The 23,805-nt window shown below is 38.0% G+C and overlaps 2 protein-coding genes across 1 annotated transcript; one reads left to right on the plus strand and one right to left on the minus strand.

The window, feature by feature from the left end:
• The window catches only part of LOC134673862 (zinc finger protein 239-like), a 116,402-nt gene that overhangs the window by 80,415 nt on the left and 12,182 nt on the right, over positions 1–23,805 (plus strand).
• On the minus strand, positions 1,947–14,896 carry LOC134674129 (uncharacterized). Its single transcript, XM_063532184.1, has 5 exons — positions 13,766–14,896; positions 11,862–11,927; positions 11,112–11,171; positions 2,829–2,876; positions 1,947–2,128 (listed from the first exon to the last, which is right to left on the minus strand). The coding sequence occupies exons 1-5, from the start codon at positions 14,097–14,099 to the stop codon at positions 1,947–1,949; spliced, it is 690 nt and encodes a 229-aa protein (XP_063388254.1). The 5' UTR covers positions 14,100–14,896.

The raw sequence follows: 23,805 nt of genomic DNA on the forward strand, positions 1-23,805 counted from the left end.
TTTATTGTTTGAGGTAAAGGCATGAAAGACAGAACCCCAATTTAATAAAAAATATTTATTCAGCTATGAAATCATTACAATTTAACTTTTTTAACCATACATAAAATAATGACTATCAGTATATTGAAGTTACAACTCACTTATAGCTTAATTTTAAATAAGAGTATGACATATAAACTATAATAAACATAATAAACTTATTGGTTTTGTTTTTACTGATTTGTTCTTCCTGAGAACTATAGTTCGTTTTTTTAGCATTAGAAATAGCATAAACAATCTTGATGTGTTTTTTAATTGAAAAACACGTTTTAAAAATAAGTTACGGCAAATATGTAACAACTATGAATCCAATACGATCATTTTATATTCTTCTGCTTTTATAAGTAATAGTTACTGATTTTTAAAAAGCGTTTTTCAATTAAAAGACATGTCAAGATCGCTTACCTTCTTTCAAGTTCTTTCTAATGCTATAAAAAACGAACTATAGAAGCAGTCATTTTTAATACAAGCTTTTATTTAACTTGCCCTGTTAGTATGTATGAAGGTATGTTAGTTTAGTCAGTGTGGGTCAAATCATGGAAGCCAAATTAGACCCACTTCCCGATTTCCGATTGAGCTGAATTTTTGCATACGTATGTAAATTGGATGACAATGCAATATTATGATGGCATGGAGCTGATCTGACAATGGAGACAGGAGGTGGCCACAGGAACTCTGAGATAAAACAACGCAAACTAATTGCGTTTGGGGTTGTTGGTGTGTCGATGAGATCTGTGTTGCATGTGGATATAAAAGTACAGTCAGCGATAAAAGCTTGTAACAAAAATGAAATCTCGCTTAAAACTTTTTAATTAAACTCTTACTTACTCTCCAAAAGTTCAAAATAGATTGTGAAACATTTACAAGGATTTGCAAAACTGCATGGACACATGAATGGAATTCGTTCATATATTGTAATCACGATCACTATTTACAGCTGATTAGTATGTATTGTCTGGTGTTTTTTTAAATGTGAATTCTGTCTGCATTTGTAATCACAGTGGCTACACTGAAAAGGCTTCTCGCCAGTATGTGTCCTTTTGTGTATGCGTAAGCTTGAACTCAGACTGCACTTGTAGTCGCAATGACTACATTTGTACGGCTTCTCTCCGGTGTGTATTCTTACGTGACGTTGTAAGGTTGATTTCAGACAGCATTTATAGTCACAGTGGCTACACTGAAAAGGCTTTCTGCCGGTATGTGTATCTTCGTGATTACGTAAGGTTGACCTATCTCTGCACTTGTAGTCGCAATGACTACATGTGTAATGCATTTCTCCAGTGTGTATCATCTGGTGTTTTTTTAAATTTGAATTATGACTGCTTTTGTAATCACAGTGGCTACACTGAAAAGGCTTGCTGCCAGTATGTGTCCTTTCGTGTTTTCGTATATTTGAACTATGACTGCACTTGTAGTCGCAATAACTGCATGTGTATGGCTTTTCCCCGGTGTGTATTCTTTGGTGAATTCGTAAGTTTCCTTCCGAACTGGTCTTGTAGTCGCAGTTGTTGCAATGTAATGGCTTCGCCCCAGTATGTATCATTATGTGTTTTTGTAAATTTGATTTCAGACTGCATTTGTAATCACAGTCGCTACACTGAAAAGGCTTCCTGCCACTTTGTGTCATTTCATGATAACGTAAGCTGGCGCTGGCGGCGCTGCCCTCCGAACTCACTGAAACACAAATTAAGAAAATCATAACAGATTACAACGCGCATAATTAATTTAACAACAATTTCGAATTTGTCCAGGATTGTCATTAAAAATAAGGTGGTCGAGAGGATATGACGTCAGACTTTCAATCCGAAGGTTGCGGGTTCAAATCCTGGCTCGTACCAATAAATTTTTGGAACTTATGTAAGGAATATTTGTTCATATTCCGTACATCCTGATAAAATCTGCATACATCAGCGAAGAAATTCATAGGTGTACTTATATGAAGTCTCCAATCCGCAGTGGGCCAACGTGGTGACTATAGCCCAAGCTCTCTCGCGCACGTGAGGAGGCCTGTGCCGTAGTATCGTGGTGTCGCAGTACTCACCCGACACGCAGTCCTCGTCACTCGCCGCGTCCACCAGGTGCACCTCCACTACAACAACAACTCTACTTCATGCTGTGTCTTATAAAACGGTACAGTTGTATTTTAAATGAAATAGTATTAAATACTCGCATTTGCGATTGTGGACTACCGCGATAGGTTTTGGTATATTTCGAAAACAATAATGCTGCAGTCAAGGCATTTTTATGCAACACACGGTGAAGGAAACATCGTCAGGAAACCGGACTATTCCCAATAAGACCTACTTTCCCTATGGGTTGGAAGGTCAGATGGCAATCACTTTCGTAAAAACTAGTGCCTAAGCCAATTCTTGGGCTTAGTCGTCAAACGGAGGCCAGGTTGAGTATCCACTTTTCGATACAGCTAGTATGGCGAAGTGGGTACTTTAGTCGGGGCTCAAACTGTACAGTGGATCTTAAGTTACGAAAAGTCCTATCACAATCTACGGATAGCCTGGACTGGAGTACGAGACCTACAACAATTAAGACTTTCAATCCGAAGGTCGCGAGTTCAAATCCTGGCTCGTACCAATACATTTTTGGAACTTATGTAAGGAATATTTGTTCATATTCCGTACATCCTGATTAAATCTGTATACATCAGCGAAGAAACTCATAGGTGTACTTATGTGAAGTTTCCAACCCGCAGTGGGCCAACGTGGGGACTATAGCCCAAGCTCTCTCGCGCACGAGAGGCCTGTGCCGTAGTATCGTGGTGTCGCAGTACTCACCCGACACGCAGTCCTCGTCACTCGCCGCGTCCACCAGGTGCACCTCCACTACAACAACAACTCTACTTCATTCTATGTCTTATAAAACGGTACAGTTGTATTTTAAATGAAATAGTATTAAATACTCGCATTTGCGATTGTGGACTACCGCGATAGGTTTTGGTATATTTCGAAAACAATAATGCTGCAGTCGAGGCATTTTTATTCTTGATGAAACACACGGTGAAGGAAACATCGTCAGGAAACCGGACTATTCCCAATAAGACCTACTTTCCCTATGGGTTGGAAGGTCAGATGGCAATCGTTTTCGTAAAAACTAGTGCCTAAGCCCAAGAATTGGCTTAGTCATCAAGCGGAGGCCGAGTATCCACTTTTCGATACAGCCAGTATGGCGACGTGGGTACTTTAGTCGGGGCTCATACTGTACAATGGATTTTAAGTTACGAAAAGTCCTATCACAATCTACTATTAGAGGAGAAAACACCATACATCATTAAATAAAGGATTTAATACATAAAACATGGAAAACAGGCGTAGCTTCAACTAAATTCCACTCCGACGCAGTAATGGCGGGCGATGCTCGTCTGACAGTCCGGGTCGCGCCAATCGTAATGTCACAATTGACACCGACCTTAGAGCAGCGTTCGAGCAAACCACATAATCGGTTATCAGTTCGGCCTCCTGATGAAAAACCTTCGCCCACGAAGGTCAGCAAGTAGCACCACAGCACTTCGTACATCATAGTCTTCGCGCACCTCCCAAGTCGGTTAAAGGGAATCGTGACGTAGCCTACTGGTACTCAGCGACTCCGTTGACGGCGATGACTGGGCTACAAATATCAAAACATAAGCCAATTAGCATCTGTTACAATTCCAAGTCGTATGCTGATGTTGAGACCCCTTTAGGCCACATCAGTATCTTTTTTTTTAAGTAAGACTCTTTAAGCACTTTAGTAATTATTGTAGTTTTTTTTTAAATGAAGTTATCACGGTATCATTCATTCGATCATCAGCTCTCAAGCAATAAACAGTCGTCCACTCATAGTATATCTAACCGTGTACTATCTCTTTTTATTTTATTTTAGGAGAATTAAGGAATTATCATGTAGTCAAGAGTGACCCTTTACAGCAAATGTCATATAGACACATATCAGTTCTTAAATGAAACATGATGTAGACAATAGTCAGCTCTCTAAGCAAGTATCAACTCCTGAAGAAAAGCATCAGGTAGACAAATTTAAATTCTTAGGGCAAACATCTTGTAGACAACTGTCAGCTCATTAAGCAAACATCTTGTAGGCAACTATCAGCTCTTGAATAAAATCTCAACTTCAAAGGAAAACATCATGTAGACATATAAAATATTCGCTCTTAAATATTTTGTAGGCAACTCTCAGCTCTTAAAGCAAATAACAACTTCTAACTGAAAACTGTAGACTACTTTCAGCCTTTTTTTTTTTATCTTATGGATAATTAATAAGCTCTTAAAGCAACCATCCTATAATAATTGTCAGCTCTTAAAGCTAACACCAAATATTAACTCCTGAATAACACATAATGTAAAACAAATATTAGCTCTTTAAAACAAACAGCATGTTGAGTCTACATTGTAGACAACTGTCAACTCTTAAAGCAAACATCTTCTCTATTGAGATTCTAATTGTCAGCTCTCGAAGGAATAACAGTTACTGAAGGAAAACATCATGCAGATGTCGTAGATAAACTATCAGCTCTTAGCACACACATCTCAACTAGACTTTTATTTATTTGTTCAGCTCTTTGGGTAACTTTAAATCATGGGCTCTCTATAAGCAACTTTAATTTATGGGCTCTGTAAGCTAATTGGTATTATAGAGCTCTTTAACAGATTTGTAACATGACCTCTAAGAAAATTTAAAACATGGGTTTTTTTTTAAGCAGATTTGTAATATTAGCTCTTTAAGAATTTGTATTATAATCTCTTTAAGCTGATACGTTTTATGAACTCTTTAAGCATATTCGTAACATGGGCTCTTAAGCAGTTTAAGCAGATTCGTAATATGGGCTCTTTAAGCATTTGTACCGTAAGCTCTTTAAGCTGGTACATTTTATGGGTTTTTAAGCATATTCATAACATGGGCTCTTTAAGCAGATTTGTAACATGGGCTCTTTAAGCAGATTCGTAATATGGGCTCTTTAAGCAGATTCGTAATATGGGCTCTTTAAGCATTTGTACCATAAGCTCTTTAAGCTGATACCTTTTATGGGCTCTTTAAGCAGATTTGTAACATGGGCTCTTTAAGCAGTTTTGTAACATGGGCTCTTTAAGCAGTTTTGTAACATGGGCTCTTTAAGCATTTGCATTATAGGCTCTTTAAGCTTACTTGTATAATGGGCTCTCTAAGCATTTGTATCATAAGCTCTTTAAGCTGATACATTATACGGGCTCTTTAAGCTTCTTGTATAATGGGCTCTCTAAGCATTTGTATCATAGGCTCTTTAAGCCGATACATTAACGGGCTCTTTAAGCTTACTTGTATAATGGGCTCTCTAAGCAGAATTGTAATATGGGCTCTTTAAGCATTTGCATCATAGGCTCTTTAAGCTGATGTGTCTCGTAACAGGGGCTATTTAAGCTTACTTGTATAATGGATGGGCTCTCTAAGCATTAGTATCATAGGCTCTTTAAGCTGATACGTTACACGGGCTCTTTACGCATTTGCATCATAGGCTCTTTAAGCATATTTGTAACATAGGCTCTTTAGGAATTTTTGTAACATAGGCTCTTTAAGAATTTTTGTAACATAGGCTCTTAAGCATTCGTATCATAGGCTGGCTAGGCTGATACGTCTCACAGGCTCGCTAAGCATTCGTATCATCGGCTCGTTAAGCTGATACGTCTACAGGCTCGCTAAGCATTCGTATCATGGCTCGTTAAGCTGATACGTCTCACAGGCTCGCTAAGCATTCGTATCATGGCTCGTTAAGCTGATACATCTCACAGGCTCGCTAAGCATTCGTATCATGGGCTCGTTAAGCTGATACGTCTCACAGGCTCGCTAAGCATTCGTATCATGGCTCGTTAAGCTGATACGTCTCACAGGGTCGCTAAGCATTCGTATCATCGGCTCGTTAAGCTGATACGTCTCACAGGCTCGCTAAGCATTCGTATCATCGGCTCGCTAAGCTGATACGTCTCATAGGCTCGCTAAGCATTCGTATCATGGGCTCGCTAAGCTGATACGTCTCACAGGCTCGCTAAGCATTCGTATCATGGCTCGTTAAGCTGATACGTCTCACAGGCTCGCTAAGCATTCGTATCATCGGCTCGTTAAGCTGATACGTCTCACAGGCTCGCTAAGCATTCGTATCATCGGCTCGCTAAGCTGATACGTCTCATAGGCTCGCTAAGCATTCGTATCATGGGCTCGCTAAGCTGATACGTCTCATAGGCTCGCTAAGCATTCGTATCATGGCTCGCCAAGCTGATACGTCTCATAGGCTTGCTAAGCCCCCTTTTTTTTTGTGTATTTATATATTTGTATTTTTTTTTTGTTAATTAGTTTTTTTTTTGTAAGGTTGGTTTTTTTTTTTGTTGTATAGGTTCAAACATTTGTATCGGTGGCTCTTTGAGCATATAGATGGGACTTAGTCCCGCTATCACACAGGCTGCCTCAGTCACAGACCGCCGCTCAGGTGCGCAGTCTCGCACCGCCGCTCAGGTGCGCAGACTCGCACCATCGGTCGGCGCGCAGACTCGTACCGCCGCTCAGGCAGGCAGACCAGCACCGTCATGCAGGCGCACAGACTCGCACCGCCGCTCAGGAAGGCAGACCTTCGCCAGTACATTCTGCAACCATAACTCAGGGCAATAACTGTGTCATAACATCGCATATTTGGATTCAACTTTTGAAATTATGGTTCAACTATCCTTGGCTCACTCAATATTTTCTAATAATCCATCAACATAATATTTGATCAGAATAGATTTAATGTCTCCCGTGGAAAAACTATGCCCAGCAGTGGTACATTGCACAGGCGGGTATTAAAATAATCATCAACATGCATCAAGATACACACACACAAGACATGTCGCATACTCTATTGAGATCCTTGATAAAGTATTGACACAGTCCCTCATAAAAGAGTTTTGTTAGAATAAGTAATGTGAATAAAACATGTTGTCAATTTATTAGCTTAAGGTGTAGGTATACCAATACTGTAGGAGCTTCAGAAAGCCATCTTTCATTGTTATTTCTTCCCATAACGATATACCTAAGATTTACCACCTTTATGACAATACAGCAATAATTTATTATATTTTGTCTTTTATAACACACATGTAATGCCATTATATTATTATCATTATTCTATGACATTTGTCAGACTTTCAATAAAATGGGATATAGTATTATTATGATTTGCTTGCATGAAACAGCCAAATACTTCAACTTGGTGAAACAAAGAACTTGTGTTGAGAATACTTAACTTCTCTCATAGTAGTACATGCAGCATCCAACTTGGCAACTTTTGACATACTACCTCACCACAGATTTCCTTCACTGCAAAGATTTCCTTGCACCATCCAGCCTGGTGAGGACTCCCCTCAAGCAGCTGCAGTAGCCATTTGTGAAGACATTTGAGCATTCTAACAACACACAACATGCAACATTTAACAAACAACAAAAATATGTGATCTGTTTTCTGTCACATCTTATTCCACATTACTATTTGTCAATTAGATACAAGATTAATGCACTTTACTAAGTTTTGACTAAGTTTTCATGACTGACCAAGACTTAACTGGTAGGTCTCTTAAAATGACACAATTTTCAATCATCAACATAATATGAATATGAATAGTGAATAATTTAAATTAACTCTTTTACAAGTACCATCACCATATCAATTGTCCTTATTTTATATTTATTCACTGAACTATAACTGCATGTTATAGTACAGTCAACATTAAGAGTAGGCACAGCTCCTTATTAATGGCACATGTCACTTCATCCTTTCCATTTGGACATCACAGGCCTTTAGTGGCTATGCTGACCTGTTCTATTTTATTTGAAACATATTAACACATATTAATTAATTAGTGTAGGTGCATGACAATTTGAATATGTTAGGAACATGCCTCAATCGCCGCTTTGAGTATAATTTGGTGTAAGTCAATTATATATCTGACCACTCACTTGTTATTATTTTAACCATGCTATAACTACAAATTATATGTGAATATCGCTCACATAACAACAATTTAATTTGGCCTTACCTTGTTCAATTTTGTATCGCTGATAATATTTCTTATACCGCCAAAACCTTTCACACAGGACAATATTACTTACTCATTTGTATGCAATCATTCTGCAAGTACAAGGCCTCTGTGAGTATGCAGCCATAAAGCTTGTTCTGGTAAACTATACCTCCAGCATAAAACACATTTATTCTGTGAAAATATAAATGAAGCAACAACTTTATCTGAAATGACAATTATTAGCATTTTTACCCATAATGTGGTCATACGACGCTTAACACAACATTCTCAAAGGGATCATTTTAACATAGCCTTATAATACTATGTCTTACAACGACCCAAGAAAGCATCTTGGTTGATCTTGCATAAATAGGCATAATAATAATAACACACCACATAAGTACTCTCAAACTATAGTACTTTTCATCTTAGAATGTTTTAAAATATTAGTAACATAAAGCATTACTCAATGTTAAATAACCAATCTTTCATGTCGGTAATATGTAAAATACTTAATCCATTTATTTTTATTGCTAATGCTAATATTTTCCAACATCAATCATAGACTAGGTGTTTAAACATAAACTCAACAGTACATCATAAGCCAAACCACTATGACTGATAAATTTCATAAGCAATTTAATAAATACCTTGATAGAACTTTCTGCACTGAACGTTTACCCACACTGTTCAACATGTTCACGAACATTGTCTCCGTTATATGATTTTTTTATAAAATTGGGGTCCAGAATAAATATTATGGTGTGATTATAATGTCATTGCAGTAGTCTAGCTGGCATTCATAATCATAATGGCAATTCTGATTATTGCCTTTCTTTGCATATTCTAAGACTAAATAATTATGATGAATGATTGTATGCCATTGTAGTTGATATTTTAGGCTGTAAATTGTTTTCATATGTGCAAAAGTAAGTGAATACGACAACCTTTCACAGATTTTCCTTGATTGTATAATGATATTCAAGATTTGATACTATGGCACAGTTTTTGGATTACTTACCCATTGATCATTTTTATAACTTACATGGCTTGAACATCATTCCAACCATTGAAACGACACGATATAGCTTACCAAACATCGTATTCCAACTAACTTCTCGTATTGGACAACGTTGGACAAGTATTGGTTATGACGCCATGAACTACGGTGATGTACGTACACCGCCATCAATAATTTTCTTCATCAAATATGCCTTAACAAGGCTTCACCAAAGATTTGTTTATAATATTCAATGATGAATGGTGCGAATATATTAGTAAAATCACTTGAACCGGCGTTCATTTGGTTAGCAACAATAAGCGGATGAACTACTGGCTTTTTGCCTTTCAGAATATATTGTGGACGTAAATTACGTATCGCGCTTCTGAACTATTAGAGGAGAAAACACCATACATCATTAAATAAAGGATTTAATACATAAAACATGGAAAACAGGCGTAGCTTCAACTAAATTCCACTCCGACGCAGTAATGGCGGGCGATGCTCGTCTGACAGTCCGGGTCGCGCCAATCGTAATGTCACAATTGACACCGACCTTAGAGCAGCGTTCGAGCAAACCACATAATCGGTTATCACTACGGAGTCCTCGTCACTCGCCGCGTCCGACACCTCCGACTTGACTGCCCGCACCTCCACTACAACTACAACTCTACTTCATGCTACGTCTTACAAAATGGTACAGTTGTATTTTGAATGAAATACCTACAACAATTAAGAGATTTAGATACATTACACATAAATATTACACAATTCACATTACAGGTACCTCACCTTTTTTTCGAAGATTATTTATAATTATAACAACCAGATTGATATATCCCCGTATATTGGTAGATTGGTTCACCGATTGTGTCACATAGCGCCAGCTAGTGGTTTAGGTGGAACTTCGTTGTTTTTGTTATTTCTGTTAGTGTTAATTTCTTTTTAGAAATATTGAACAGGATTTAATTTAATTATATAGTTTAGGTACAAATAGAAATATTTGTATTTCACCTTTTTTTCTTGATATTGTGTCGTTAGTTAATTAAACCTACATGTTTAAAGGGTAGCACAATATGACTGGCAACGTTCTGTTCGTATTGTAAAGAGCACTAAATTTGAAATGGAAGGAAAATGGGATAAGAAGAAAATACGGCATTGATTAGTGTCAGAAGATAATATTGTTTGTTACAAAAATTAGAATATATTAATATAAAACTCAGCGTGGAAATCCATTGTCGCCGAATATAGTTCCAGAGATACATATTGATATATATTATTGGATACTGGGGTTTAATAGATCGAGGCAAATGTTGCTGAGGAGAGAGGTGTGTGCCCATGAGCGTGGCAAGCTGATGTAAGAGACGGGTCTTCTCAAGATCGGGACGCCTTTCATGGCCATTGTCACAAGTTCCGACCCAAATCCTATTCTTGACCGCTGCAGACTTTTCTGTAAGTGTTACGATTCGGTTCAGTGTTTAGATGTCTGTCAGCAGTTGTGCACAAGCTAAATCTCATGATATTTGTTATATTTTAGATCGTCTGTCTCGTTCGTCTGGCGGAATGCAGAGGAGTTAGCTTGGAGGAATTAACATCGTCTGTGGCCGCAGGTATGTGTTGGCCCTTAGGTAGCCCTTAGTACGCTCATAGTTTACTTGAAGTCCAATTTATATTATTGTCATAGATCGGTAACCTTTTGCTTTTGTCACATTTATAATGAATAACTTTAATATCATAACCAAGGTTTACTGTGATCTAATGGACAGTGTTACTTGCCAAATTTAATGCTCAGGTGTAACTTTCGTATTATAATTATCTGAATAAAATTTAATTAAACAACTAGTTTGTTGGTGGTTTATCCTAAGTGTAAGAATACAGATATTATTGAACCAACAGCTCTACCGTTAGCAGTCTGAGCTAAAAGTTGTAATTTTAGGGTATGTAGGAGAAGAAATAAATCGACTATCATTGGGAAACCTTCCCAATGCTACAGTTTGTGTATTCTCTAATAATTAGTTACCGTTGCTATTCAACTTGGTACTTACGCGACATCTCATCACTTGTCTCATCTTCGTTCCATTCTGGCTTGATTAGGAGATCTTTAACTGAAACAAACATACTATTTGTGGCTTGTGTCGACGACTCAGGGATCTCGCATCCTCGCTCCGGTCCGGGTCGTGCCTAGTGCACCAGATCTCATAGTTCAGTGTGGCAACGCTGCCAGTGTCGTGGGAGAGATCGAGATAGCAGCTCTAGGTAGGTAGGTAGGTAGGCGTTTTGTACACATATTTAATTACACAAACAGGTCTACCGCAACCCAGCTGAAACGTCGGAATTTAAGGTAAAAATTATGAAAGTATATCGCGGTAGAGCCGTTTGTGTAATTAAAAATACATTTAATCAGTGATTGAGATGGACCAAGCAGTTAATAGTGGGACAGTATCATGACATTTGAATTTGATTACAGATCAAGAGAGAAATCTGACACCAAAAGTAATAAATAAATAATATCTTCGACAGCTATAAGACAATTTATCGACGCGAATGTTGAAGGCGTTTAGAGCGCCATAGTAAACAATATCTGAACAAACTGTAGTCACAGAATAAGTAATAGTATTATCGTACCGACCGCCCCGCCCCGCCCCGACTCGCATTACCTCGCCCCGCGACTGGCCGCGACATGAATCTGGCGGACTTCTTGCGTCCTCTCAGTAAAGCGACACTCACACATACACAATAACGCCTGTACAGACGTCCCGCCCACACATATAAACGCAAATGAAGCAGGTACTCACACAACATCGGCTCACCCTCGTCGCTCGCCCCGTCTCCGGCCGCCATGTTTAACCGGAGCATGTCATCTAGAGCAACAACACTATATTAAACCCCATGTTCTGCGCAGTAACCGGGACTGACTGATTTGTATTAGCACAGAATAAATAATAGTTCTAGGTACAGAAGGTTCGCTCTCTAACAAAACTCTCGTCTATTCCGACAGGTATGACCGCAAGGTGGCGCAATAGTGTAGTAAACGAAGCAAGTTGTTGTATGGAGACCCATGCATTAATTTCTCAGTCGATGAAATTTTGCTTGGTTATTGTATAGTATGAGCCGAAACTAACATATAAATATCCAAAAAAAAACCACTCCTAAGTTAGGTATTTATACGTAAAAATACAAATCTGTTTATATATTGAACCGAGTAATTCCTCCGTCCAAAATTATTTTACCAAATAAGTTATTTGTATCAGTATGTGATACTAGAAAAAATCTAAAACTTTTGTCAAACATGAGAATATTTTTTTACGATAATTCCTTTTTTGGCGCTCATTTTCATCGGAAAATTGCTCTGCCATTTTTTCCTTCTTGTATGATCTTAGAATATAATTTGGCGTAGTGGGTAAGAAAATCCAAAAAAAATGCATACCCAAGGTTATGTATTTTAGAACTATAAAAAACTGAGAGTGGAAAATTTCTCAGCCTGATTTCTTTTTAAATATATACTAAGTAGTCACGTATATACTTAAATCCAAAAGAACTGTCATCCCTTGTACACCCCGCTCCCTATACACTGCTCCCGATATGTTTAGTTTTGAATACGCTCGTTATTTTTTTGGATGTTTTTATAGTTGAATGGAAAGAAAACTGTGAACTTAATTCAATAAATAAAATGGATAGAGAAATTTTCCACAGCGAGTAAAAAGGCAATTTCTGAAAAAAAGTAGGTATAGTTACATGGTAAATTTTTTAGATTTTCAATTTGTATGTATAAATAGGCAATAAAATGGCATTCCAGTGAAAAAATTAGACTGAGCAATTTCCCGGGCCAAGTCACGCCAAAAAATTATATTTTGTTAATATTGGTATTTCTGCGGGGATTTTTTTTTTGATATTTCATATATTGTTGCAAATGTTGCAATACGTTACATGAACATGTCCGGAGAAGAAAGTTTAAACGGAGCAATTTTCCGTAAAAAGATATTAACGATTTAAGACTTTAGGTATTTACTTAAATACTATTATTATTATTCTTTGGAAATTTATACAATACTCTTTATTTATTGATACTTTATCATACTGTAAAGCTTTTTCTGGCTGAGGAATTACTGCGGGGTCCACTACCTTTATATACTACACTACAAGCCCGATCAAGCGTCCGTTCCGTAGCGGTGCGCGGCAACTACTACTGCTAGACACCGAAATTGGTGTGGACCGCATGTACTTGTAGTGACGTAACGAAATCGCGGAGTGAGCCAAGCCTGGTAAATAGTTGATTAAGTCAAAGGAGATTTATAGTATTACACTTGTTATCTAGTAGTAATTAATTATCCTCTCACATTTTTTTCTGTTCTTATACAAATGATAACATTAAAAGGACGGCTACGGATTTTCTGAGTCACTTTGTAGATGGTTCTATTTCTATTTCTCAGACAGGAACCCATTAGTTGAAAGCCCAAATGACGAAGGTAAAATTGTTTGCTCATCACCCCGTATGTTCGACAGAGGAGTTATCCAAGGGTCAATATTGGATCCGACTTTATACAGTCCGTACACTGCGTGCCTTCTCAATTCGTACCACATGTATGAAGATGACACGCAGCTAATGAAGCATATACGCTCCACTATAACTGACGTCGCACTTGCAATATCGCAAATTAAGTACTTAATCAAAAGATAAAGGATTTTATCATATACTGACCTTGAGATGCTTTAGGGCGGTGCCACTCCTCGGGGCCCAGCACCAGCTCGTACTTGACCTCGTGGTCGGTATGCAACGCGCTGACTCCTCTCAGCACGCTGTCTTCACACTCCTGCTCTTCCTTCACACATGGCTCTTCAGGCTCCGTCTTCACACACACCTCTCCAGGCTCCGTCTTCACACACACCTCTCCGGGCTCCGTCTTCACACACACCTCTCCGGGCTCCGTCTTCACACACACCTCTCCGGGCTCTGTCTTCACACACACCTCTCCGGGTCCTGTCTTCACACACACAGCCTCTGCCTCCTTGATATGTGCTGTCTCTAGTGACATGTTGTGCCTATAGCTGTGGTAACTGGTCCTGATAACACCTGCAATGCATTAACAATCAGCAAAACAAGAATGTTGATGTACAGTTAGATGCAGAGATAAATGACCCCCCCTTGCATACACTGTTTGTATGTAGGGGGGGGGTCAACTACATGTACAAGATGACTTGTTTTGACCAAAACAATGAATCAGGAAGGTCTATGATATATCTACTGTGATATACAGGGTGATAAATCCAAATGAGTCTCCACACTGACCCATTTGGATTGATCGTCCCGAATATACTGGGAGCCCCACCAGGAACACAAAAGATTTAACTGAAGTCAAAAAATTATATTATTATATTGTTTAATACACTAGCAGCTGAGAGCTGATGCGTGTATATCACTGCACTTGTTTTTTTTTAACGATTAATGTTCATTTTGTTAGTTGTTTTAAGTGTTTGTCAAGTCTGTTTTTAAAACTGTTCACTGAAGGAGCACATATCACTGTTTCTGGTAATTTATTCCACTCGCGTACGACGCGGTTTGATAGAAAGTGCTTCCTAGGATTGCTTGTACTGGGAACTCGGATAATCTTTAAGCTGTGGCCTCTTAGACGATGATTCTTGCTCATAACAAACAGGTCCTTTAGTTCAGGTAAGTCGTAATAATCATGTATGATCTTAAATGTTTCAATGAGGTCACCACGCTGTCTTCTTCTCTCCAAGGTTGTCAAACCAAGATTGGCAAGCCTTTGGTCATATGGCTTATTACGTAATCCATATACCATCTTAGTTGCCCTGCGTTGCACCTTTTCAAGTAAAGCTAAAAAAGGCATATAACATGACATATCAATTTAAAAATATCAAAAAATGTTAATAACTCTTTGGTATCTACATGAAAAAAATTTTTTTTAGGGTTCCGTACCCAAAGGGTAAAACGGGACCCTATTACTAAGACTTCGCTGTCCGTCCGTCCGTCCGTCTGTCACCAGGCTGTATCTCACGAACCGTGATAGCTAGACAGTTGAAATTTTCACAGATGATGTATTTCTGTTGCCGCTATAACAACAAATACTAAAAACAGAATAAAATACAGATTTAAATGGGGCTCCCATACAACAAACGTGATTTTTGACCAAAGTTAAGCAACGTCGGGAGTGGTCAGTACTTGGATGGGTGACGGTTTTTTTTTGCTTTTTTTTTGCATTATGGTACGGAACCCTTCGTGCGCGAGTCCGACTCGCATTTGCCCAGTTTTTTAAAATCACAAATCTAAAATTAATTTAATAAACAAAATAAGTTTGTATGAGATAGTGAGTTTGTCATTTGATTCGGTCGAATTGTGTTTTTTGAAAAACTAATTATAACCAGCATTCAATGAATGTAGTATGATACCTTTGGGTATGGTACTTTACGCACACTAGTGTCCCATCCCCTCCCCCTGACGCAATCCCCTTTAGCCCCCTTTTAGCTTGAAACATGTCCATGAGCATGTTGTCATTTAAAAAGACAAGAATGCTTAATCCCACACCTGTGTCACAACTGTCTGTCCCACAAAACAACTTATTCTTTAATCATCTGATCGGGTGGATGTGCAGTGTTAAAGATAACCAGTAGAAGGGTTTCTAGACAACATTAAGAGATCAGTCGACGGAAACACGGAGAAATAACTTGATCGAGACATTTAAAATCATTCATGGATATTACGACTGTCCAGAACTAAGCGACCTGTTCACTCGAAACCCAAACACGCGCACAAGAGGACACTACCTTAAACTAGTAACCACAAAACATAAAACAAATATCGCGAAAAACTTCATTGCAAACCGAATAGTAAATGCTTGGAACAAATTACCCTCAGAAGTCGTGAACTCTACAAGTGTGAATCAATTTAAAAATAGACTCGATAAACTATCTAAACAGTGAAATCGTGCTAAGTGAACTATGATTTAGACGCACCAGCATCAGCTGCCTGTCTAAAACGAAATAATAATAAAATAATAATAGGCGCATTATGAAGTACAGTACAGCACAGTATTATTTATTCTGTGATCACAGTCGGGTCTCAGCGACGCAACGTCAGTTTATTCTGGTAGTCTGGTAGTTGGAAAAATCCATTTATGTTCAGAATAAACAGATGTATATAAAAAATACAGTTAACAATATGTAATAAACACCTATCTGTGTATGCTTTATCTTCGAACACACGAGCACGACCAACAGGACTCGAAAACAAACAACTCGATAATACATTAACAAATTAACAACAAATCCATAACAAATCTAACCTCAAATCATTTTGTTTGACATTTTCTCACTAGCTAGACAGTGTTGCCATCTCGGATTTTGAAAAAATTCTAGACTAATGTCTAGATTATGCCACAATTATGCCAAAGATTTTTGAAACTCCTATGCTAAAAAAACGCTAAAATATCACTTGAAATTAGACACTTAAAACACATACTTTTTTCAAATTTACCACCTTTTTCTACTGACAAGGTCGGCTTGACCAACTTTATATAGTCCGTTGACGTCCATCTGTCCACAAAAGTCAAAATTCATATGAAAATATGAACCACATAAGGCGATGGGGTATATTATTGCTGCCAAGTTGGTGCAAACTTGGCTTAGACTATAAGACTAAATTATGCTAAAAAATATGCCAGATGCTAAATGGAAAATTTTGGTGCCAAAGCTAGTGAAAATATGCCATATCTGGCATAATTTATGCCAAGTTGGCAGCACTGGCTACAGATAAGAAAAGGATGCGCGTACCCGTAGATATAATATTCCTAAAGAAGAACAGCCGTTTTCGAACAATGAGATCCCACCAAAAACATTCTGTAAAAAACTAGCCAAGTCTCGATGGAGCTGCTTGTTTATCTCTAAAAAGTAATGAAATCTAGACAAAGTCGTGCCAAGTCTAAGGTTCCTTACTGCGATTTCTTTATTATTATAGTTAATGTTGTGTGACTTGGCCGTTGAAGGGTACACAAGGGTACAAAACCAGGTGCTCCATGACACCATTGCACCAATCTGCCATTGCACCAAAAAGAAGTGTTTGTTTCAGGCTCGCCCATACATAAGTATTATTGAAATACGCAGCTTTATCAAGCCTACAATTGACTGGTTATTGAATCAACGTTTTCCAAGTGGCAATTTTCCATCGTCAATGGGTAGCGGTTCTGGCGACAGATTGGTGCAATGGTGTCATGGAGCACCTGGTTTTGTACCCTTGTGTACCCTTCAACGGCCAAGTCACACAACATTAACTATAATAATAAAGAAATCGCAGTAAGGAACCTTAGACTTGGCACGACTTTGTCTAGATTTCATTACTTTTTAGAGATAAACAAGCAGCTCCATCGAGACTTGGCTAGTTTTTTACAGAATGTTTTTGGTGGGATTTCACTTCTTTTTGTAGAAATACTGGAGTCAGTTATGTAACGCTGCCATACATGACCCAAAAAATTTTTATTAAGCTATGAGCTTCATCACATCTGATATTTGAGTAATTCTAAGCATTTCTAGCCTGAAGTGGGGGGGAGGGTGGGATACAAAGACGGCCGCCATCCGTCATCTTTAAAAAAAATCTACTCTGATCCTGGTGGGTACTAGGGCAAGTTTGGTATCATTTTCGTATAAACCAAAGACGTAGAATTCATTGCTGATATTTGTTTTTTCAATTTCATAGTAATTTTACAAGAAAAACGTAAAAAGGTGAAAAATTTGGTTGGAGATTTTTGCTACGCGGAGCCGAAACTACAAAAGATAGAAAGTTGAAATTTGCACACTAGATTACATTTATAAAGTGTACAAGAGATAAGAAGCGATTTTGAGAAATTCAACCCCTAAGGGGGTTAAAAAGGGGATGAAAGTTTGTATGGGGTTCAAGTTTTATTTTAAGCTAGGAATTTGAAACTTCGTAAAACGATATATTATTAAAATACAAGAAAACTAATTTCAGCGTTTTTGAAAATTCATCCCCTAAGGTGGTGAAAAAGGAGTTGAAAGTTTGTATGGATATCAAAAAAATTTTCGAACGCGGGACTTGAATCTTTGTATTTGGGGATATTATTAAAAGACAGGAAAAGTAATTTCAGCGTTTTGTAAAATTCATCCCCTAACAGGGTTAAAAAGGGGTTGAAAGTTTGAATCCATTACAAATCCGAGTAGACACACATTTCTTATTGCCTCCCAGGCTTGAAATGCTTAGAATTACTCAAGGAACATATGTGATGAAGCTCATAGCTTAATAAAAAATTTTTGGGTCAACTTTATAACTGCTTCCGCTAAAACCCCCTGGCACTGATTAAAATAACCGACTTGGTTTCACATTACATCTCAAAACTTTTTTGTAGTAAAAGCGTTGCGAGACTTGCACCTTTTTACATGTAATGTTTTTGATGGGATCTCATCTCTTTTTGTAGGCAGTCCTTCTTTTCGGGTACTCATACCCATACTATGTATACACATATCATAACTAAACATATCTTCATTCATACTCACATCGTACATCGTAGTGTACCTTTACTTTACTTTACCTACTATTTGTAACTTTGTAATATCATATATTTATATGGGATTACAAACTTACTTATGCAGTTCTTAGATCTTTAAAACGTGACTGATATTGCAATATTTTTAGGTTTTCCCTTTATGTGGCCATTAAACCCTAACTCTGTATCAAATTTCAGCTCTCTGAGTTTATGGGAAGTACTAGTTCTATTCTGATGATCATGAGTGAGTTTCATAAATGCGAAACTTTGCTTTCGCTTAACTTCGGAACTAAATGACCTACAGACTTGAAATTTTGGATTTTAAGTATGTGATTATAGCTTACTGTATGACCAAAATTTCTGCGTTCTGGTCTTATCCAGAGGTTCTCAAATAGGGGCCTGAAAATGCGGCGAAATGGTTCCAGTAAAGGATGGTACGGCAGTGTTTGCTTCGCGCTCGACTTGGCGGGGGCACTGCCGTGCCCCCCGATATAGTGCGTCAAGCAAATCTTGTCAGTAGCAATGTAAAGCAAACTAAAGTAGGGCAACACTCAAAGAGTAGTATTGCGCTAAGAAAAGCAGCAATGTACAATGTACATCGAACCAAAACTTTTTTTTCCGCTGAGCGCGCCTTGTCACGTACGTCAATTCAAATTGTCACTCGCGGATTCTCTATTGAAAATGTTTGAAATTGTTATTAATACGTATGGACGGACAATTTAAAAGCGGTGTGTGATGTTGATAAAAATGATTAACTAATTTGAAGATCTCAAAATAAAATTGTAAGTGGACTATGCCGTTAAACAAGAATGTATGAATAAAATCATTGCTTCAGCAGGCTTAGATGTCATACTGGATTTTCATATTTTATTAGATTTCTCAGTTGGCACTGTAGGCATTGTAGGCACCTTAGCTTTAATTAAGCACAGTCTTGTTTAATATATTGGTATTTAATGGTGACACAGCAGAAATATCTCTTGAAATAGAATCGATTCAGAATGTAAACATTGTAAACCATTTGTAAACAAACAAGATGATGGCTGTCATTCACGATCCACATTCCACAGATAAAACACAGATGACACGCGATTTTCGAATTATTCGAACAGTGTTGCTAACCCGCGATTTTTCAAATTTGCCGCCGTTTGCTACTGACAAGATTTGCTTGACCCAGTATACTTCCATTACCATAAATCTAAAATTGGTGATTAAATTGGAGATTGGTGCCAATTGAATTTCTGATCAATTCGGTCGATTTGATCATCCCGTCTGTATACCACTTTACGAATGGTGCTGATAATTATAACAGAAGCAGACCGATATTGGTTTATAATGTTGACCGTTTGTGAATTATTTGCTGAACATTAGTTGCAGCCCGATTTTTATTTATTGCCAGCAAAATATTTTGACGACCGGTCTGGCCTAGTGGTTAGTGACCCTGCCTGCGAAGCCGATGGTCCTGGGTTCGAATCCCAGTAAGGGCATTTATTTGTATCATGATACAGATATTTGTTCCTGAGTCACGGGTGTTTTCTATGTATTTAAGTATTTGTATATTATATATATCGTTGTCTGAGTACCCACAACACAAGCCTTCTTGAGCTTGGGACTTAGTCAATCTGTGTAAGAATGTCCTATAATATTCATTTATATTTATTATTATTATTTGTATGTTGTCCAATTAATTAATGGCAATTTATTTCGTAGATCGCGTAGATCAGTTTTAAAAACGGCTGATCACTAAATGACTTCCCATTATTTATATTATACACTCATAAAATTCGCACACGGCGCCAGTGCTATGCTCACTGCAATACCAATTATTGGCGACTGAGGTCATAATGCTATCTCCTTTAACCTTGTTAAGCCCCACATTCACACTCCTACCTTGTACGCCGCCTCGTTGGGTAGGATTGTGTATGGGGGTTGCGGACTACGAGCCGTCCTACAAACGGCTAAACGGTAGGATGGCTCGTAGTCCGCAACCCCCATACACAATCCTACCCAACGAGGCGGACTACGAGGCGGCCTACAAGGTAGGAGTGTGAATGTGGGGCTTTAGACCAACCCATGACCAACCAAGAGTTAACCTTTTCGCCGCCACGTCAATGAAGTAATAAAGTGTCATCAAAGCCATGTAAAAAATTGCATGTAAACAAACCTGACTAAAACCACGACTTGATATAAAGTCGTGGCGCTGGCGTGTGAGGCACGTCATGTATTGAATTTATATCAAGTCAATGGCGGCGAAAAGGTTAAAGAGATGGCATTCTGACCTGACTCGCCAGTTGGTATTGCGGCTACCATAGATAGTGTTGAAGGGCCAATCTGGTTTGTGGATGCTGAATATGAACTCCAAAGTAGTTACGATGAGTTTAATTACATATAAAAAAAATATATAAATGATCGAGTCTCATACCAATGGATACTACGAACGGAATAGATGGCGCTCTACGGCGCCATATTTTTCTGTGTTCATTTTATCAAACGTCAACTTTTAAGAAAGAGAATGACCGCATAATACAGCCGTATAGCGCCATCTACACCAGCTGCCAATTCCAAAGCCTTACATTTGACACATGTAATACAATCAATTCATTGAATCTTTGATGAAAGGGATGTTATGTAAGATTCGCTTAATAATCAAACTCGGGTAAATACATGTCAGATTATGCGATTTTGGTATTCAGAAAAGGTAATAGGGTAGATATTTGCTGATTTACCCGATTAGGAAACGCATAAGTAGGTACTTATCTTATCTTAAGAACAGTAAAAGATAGGAACTGCTCGCCTTGTCCTTCTCCGCCTCAACGAGTGTCACATGGACCGGTGATAGAGGTATAAAAATGTACTTAATATCTATTATACTGTAAGTAATACACTACTACCATTTGCAGAAAAATTATATTACACTAGCTTTTGCCCGCGATTTCGTCTGCGTGGAATTAGTACCAGCAGAGAGAGTAAGTTTAGCGCCTGGATAAAATGTAAAGGCAATAATATTGAGAATAATGCTTAATTGCTTACACCAAAAAAAAATTTTTTTCCATCCCCTTTTTCATCCTCTTTAGGCACTGGTCCCACCACGAGCTAGTAAGCTATGAGCTATCGGCTATAAACACGAACAAAAGATAAGCACTCCCGTGTAAATAAAAGAGACACGGCGATATTTATAGCTCACCGCTGGGCGAGGCTTAGGGATGACCTCCAACATAAAAACTATCCTATGTCCTTCCCCGGGATTCAAACTATAGATATGCCAAATTTAAACTAAATCCGTGCAGCGGTTCAAGCGTGAAGAGGTAACACACAGACAGACACATATCGCATTTATAATGTACATATTAGTATGGACAACGCAAGAGACGTTTGAACAAAGTTGTTAAACAGAGTCAATAGAATCACGATGGGCAGGGACGGGGCAGAGGGGTTTTATGACTCGAGTTTACAAATTTCATACCGCTTGTGTTTGACACAATGTTTTTCATCGCACTTGTTAAAATAGATTGCCCGCCGTTTTGTTTATTGTTTGAGGTAAAGGCATGAAAAACAGAGCCCCATTTGTTTAATAAAAAATATTTAGACAGCTATGAAATCATTACAATTTAACTTTTTTAATCATATATAAAATAATGACTATCAGTATATTGAAGGCAAAACTCATTTATAGCTTAATTTTAAATAAGAGTATGACTTATAAACTATAATAAACACAATAAACAGTTTATTTATGTCTTTACATCTTCCTGAGAACTAGAAGTAGTTGTTTTTAATACAAGCTTTTATTTAACTTGCCCTATTCGTATGTATGAAAGTATGTTAGTTAGTGTGGGTCAAATCATTGAATCATTGACCCACTTCCCGATTTCCAATTGAGCTGAATTTTTGCATACATATGTAAATTGGATGACAATGCAATATTATGATGACATGGAGCTGATCTGATGATGGAGACAGGAGATGGCCATATGGAAAGAAAGGAAAGATGGCATGTGGAAAGAAAAGTAGTCAGCTATAAAAGCTTGTACCAAAAATGAAATTTCGCCAAAAACTTCTTTTTTATTTAAACTCTTAGTTACTCTCCATCCATAAGTTCAAAATAGATTGTGAAACGTGTACAGCGATTTGCAAACTTGCACGGACCTCTGAATGGAATTCTTCAAAAATTGTTTATCACCATATTGTAATCACGATCACTACTTACATTAGAAAGGCTTTTCTCCAGTGTGTGTCCTCTGATGACTTTTTAAATGTGAACTTTGAGTGCACTTGTAATCACATAGGCTACACTGGAAAGGCTTCTCGCCAGTATGTGTCCTTTCATGATGTCGTAACCCTGACCTATCTCTGCACTTGTGGTCGCAATGACTACATTTGTACGGCTTTTCTCCTGTGTGTATTCTTATGTGACGTTGTAAGCCTGATTTCACACTGCATTTGTAATCACAGTGGCTACACTGAAAAGGCATTTTGCCAGTATGTGTCATTTCATGATATCGTAAGCTTGACCTATCTCTGCACTTGTAGTCGCAATGTTTACATGTGTAAGGCTTTTCTCCAGTGTGTATCATCTGGTGTTTATTTAATTGTGATTTCTGTTTGAATTTGTAATCACAGTGGCTACACTGATAAGGCTTCCTGCCAGTATGTGTCCTTTCATGATTTTGTAAGCTTGACCTATCTCTGCACTTGTAGTCACAATGACTACATGTGTAAGGCTTTTCTCCAGTGTGTATCATAATGTGTGTTTGTAAATGTGATTTCTTTTTGCATTTGTAATCACAGTGGCTACACTGAAAAGGCTTCTTACCAGTATGTGTCATTTCGTGATAACGTAAGCTTGTCTTATCACTGCACTTGTAGTCACAATGAGTACATTTGTACGGCTTCTCACCTGTGTGTTTCCTTTGGTGAATTCGTAAGTTTCCTTTCCAATTGCTCTTGAAGTCGCAGTTGCTACATTGAAATGGCTTTGCCCCAGTATGTATAATTATGTGTTTTTGGAAGTCTGATTTCTGACTGAATTTGTAATCACAGTAGCCACATTTTAAAAGCTTCTCTTCAGTATGTGTCATTTTGTGTATTCGTAAGGTTGACCTAGCCCTGCTCTTGTAGTCGCATTGACTGCATGTGTACGGCTTCTCTCCGGTGTGTATGGTCTGGTGTTCTAACAAGTTTGCTTTCGTCCTGCACCTGTAGTCGCAATCGCTACATTTGAATGGCTTGG

This window comes from Cydia fagiglandana, chromosome 19, assembly GCF_963556715.1.
Source record: "Cydia fagiglandana chromosome 19, ilCydFagi1.1, whole genome shotgun sequence".
Classification (NCBI taxonomy): domain Eukaryota; kingdom Metazoa; phylum Arthropoda; class Insecta; order Lepidoptera; family Tortricidae; genus Cydia; species Cydia fagiglandana.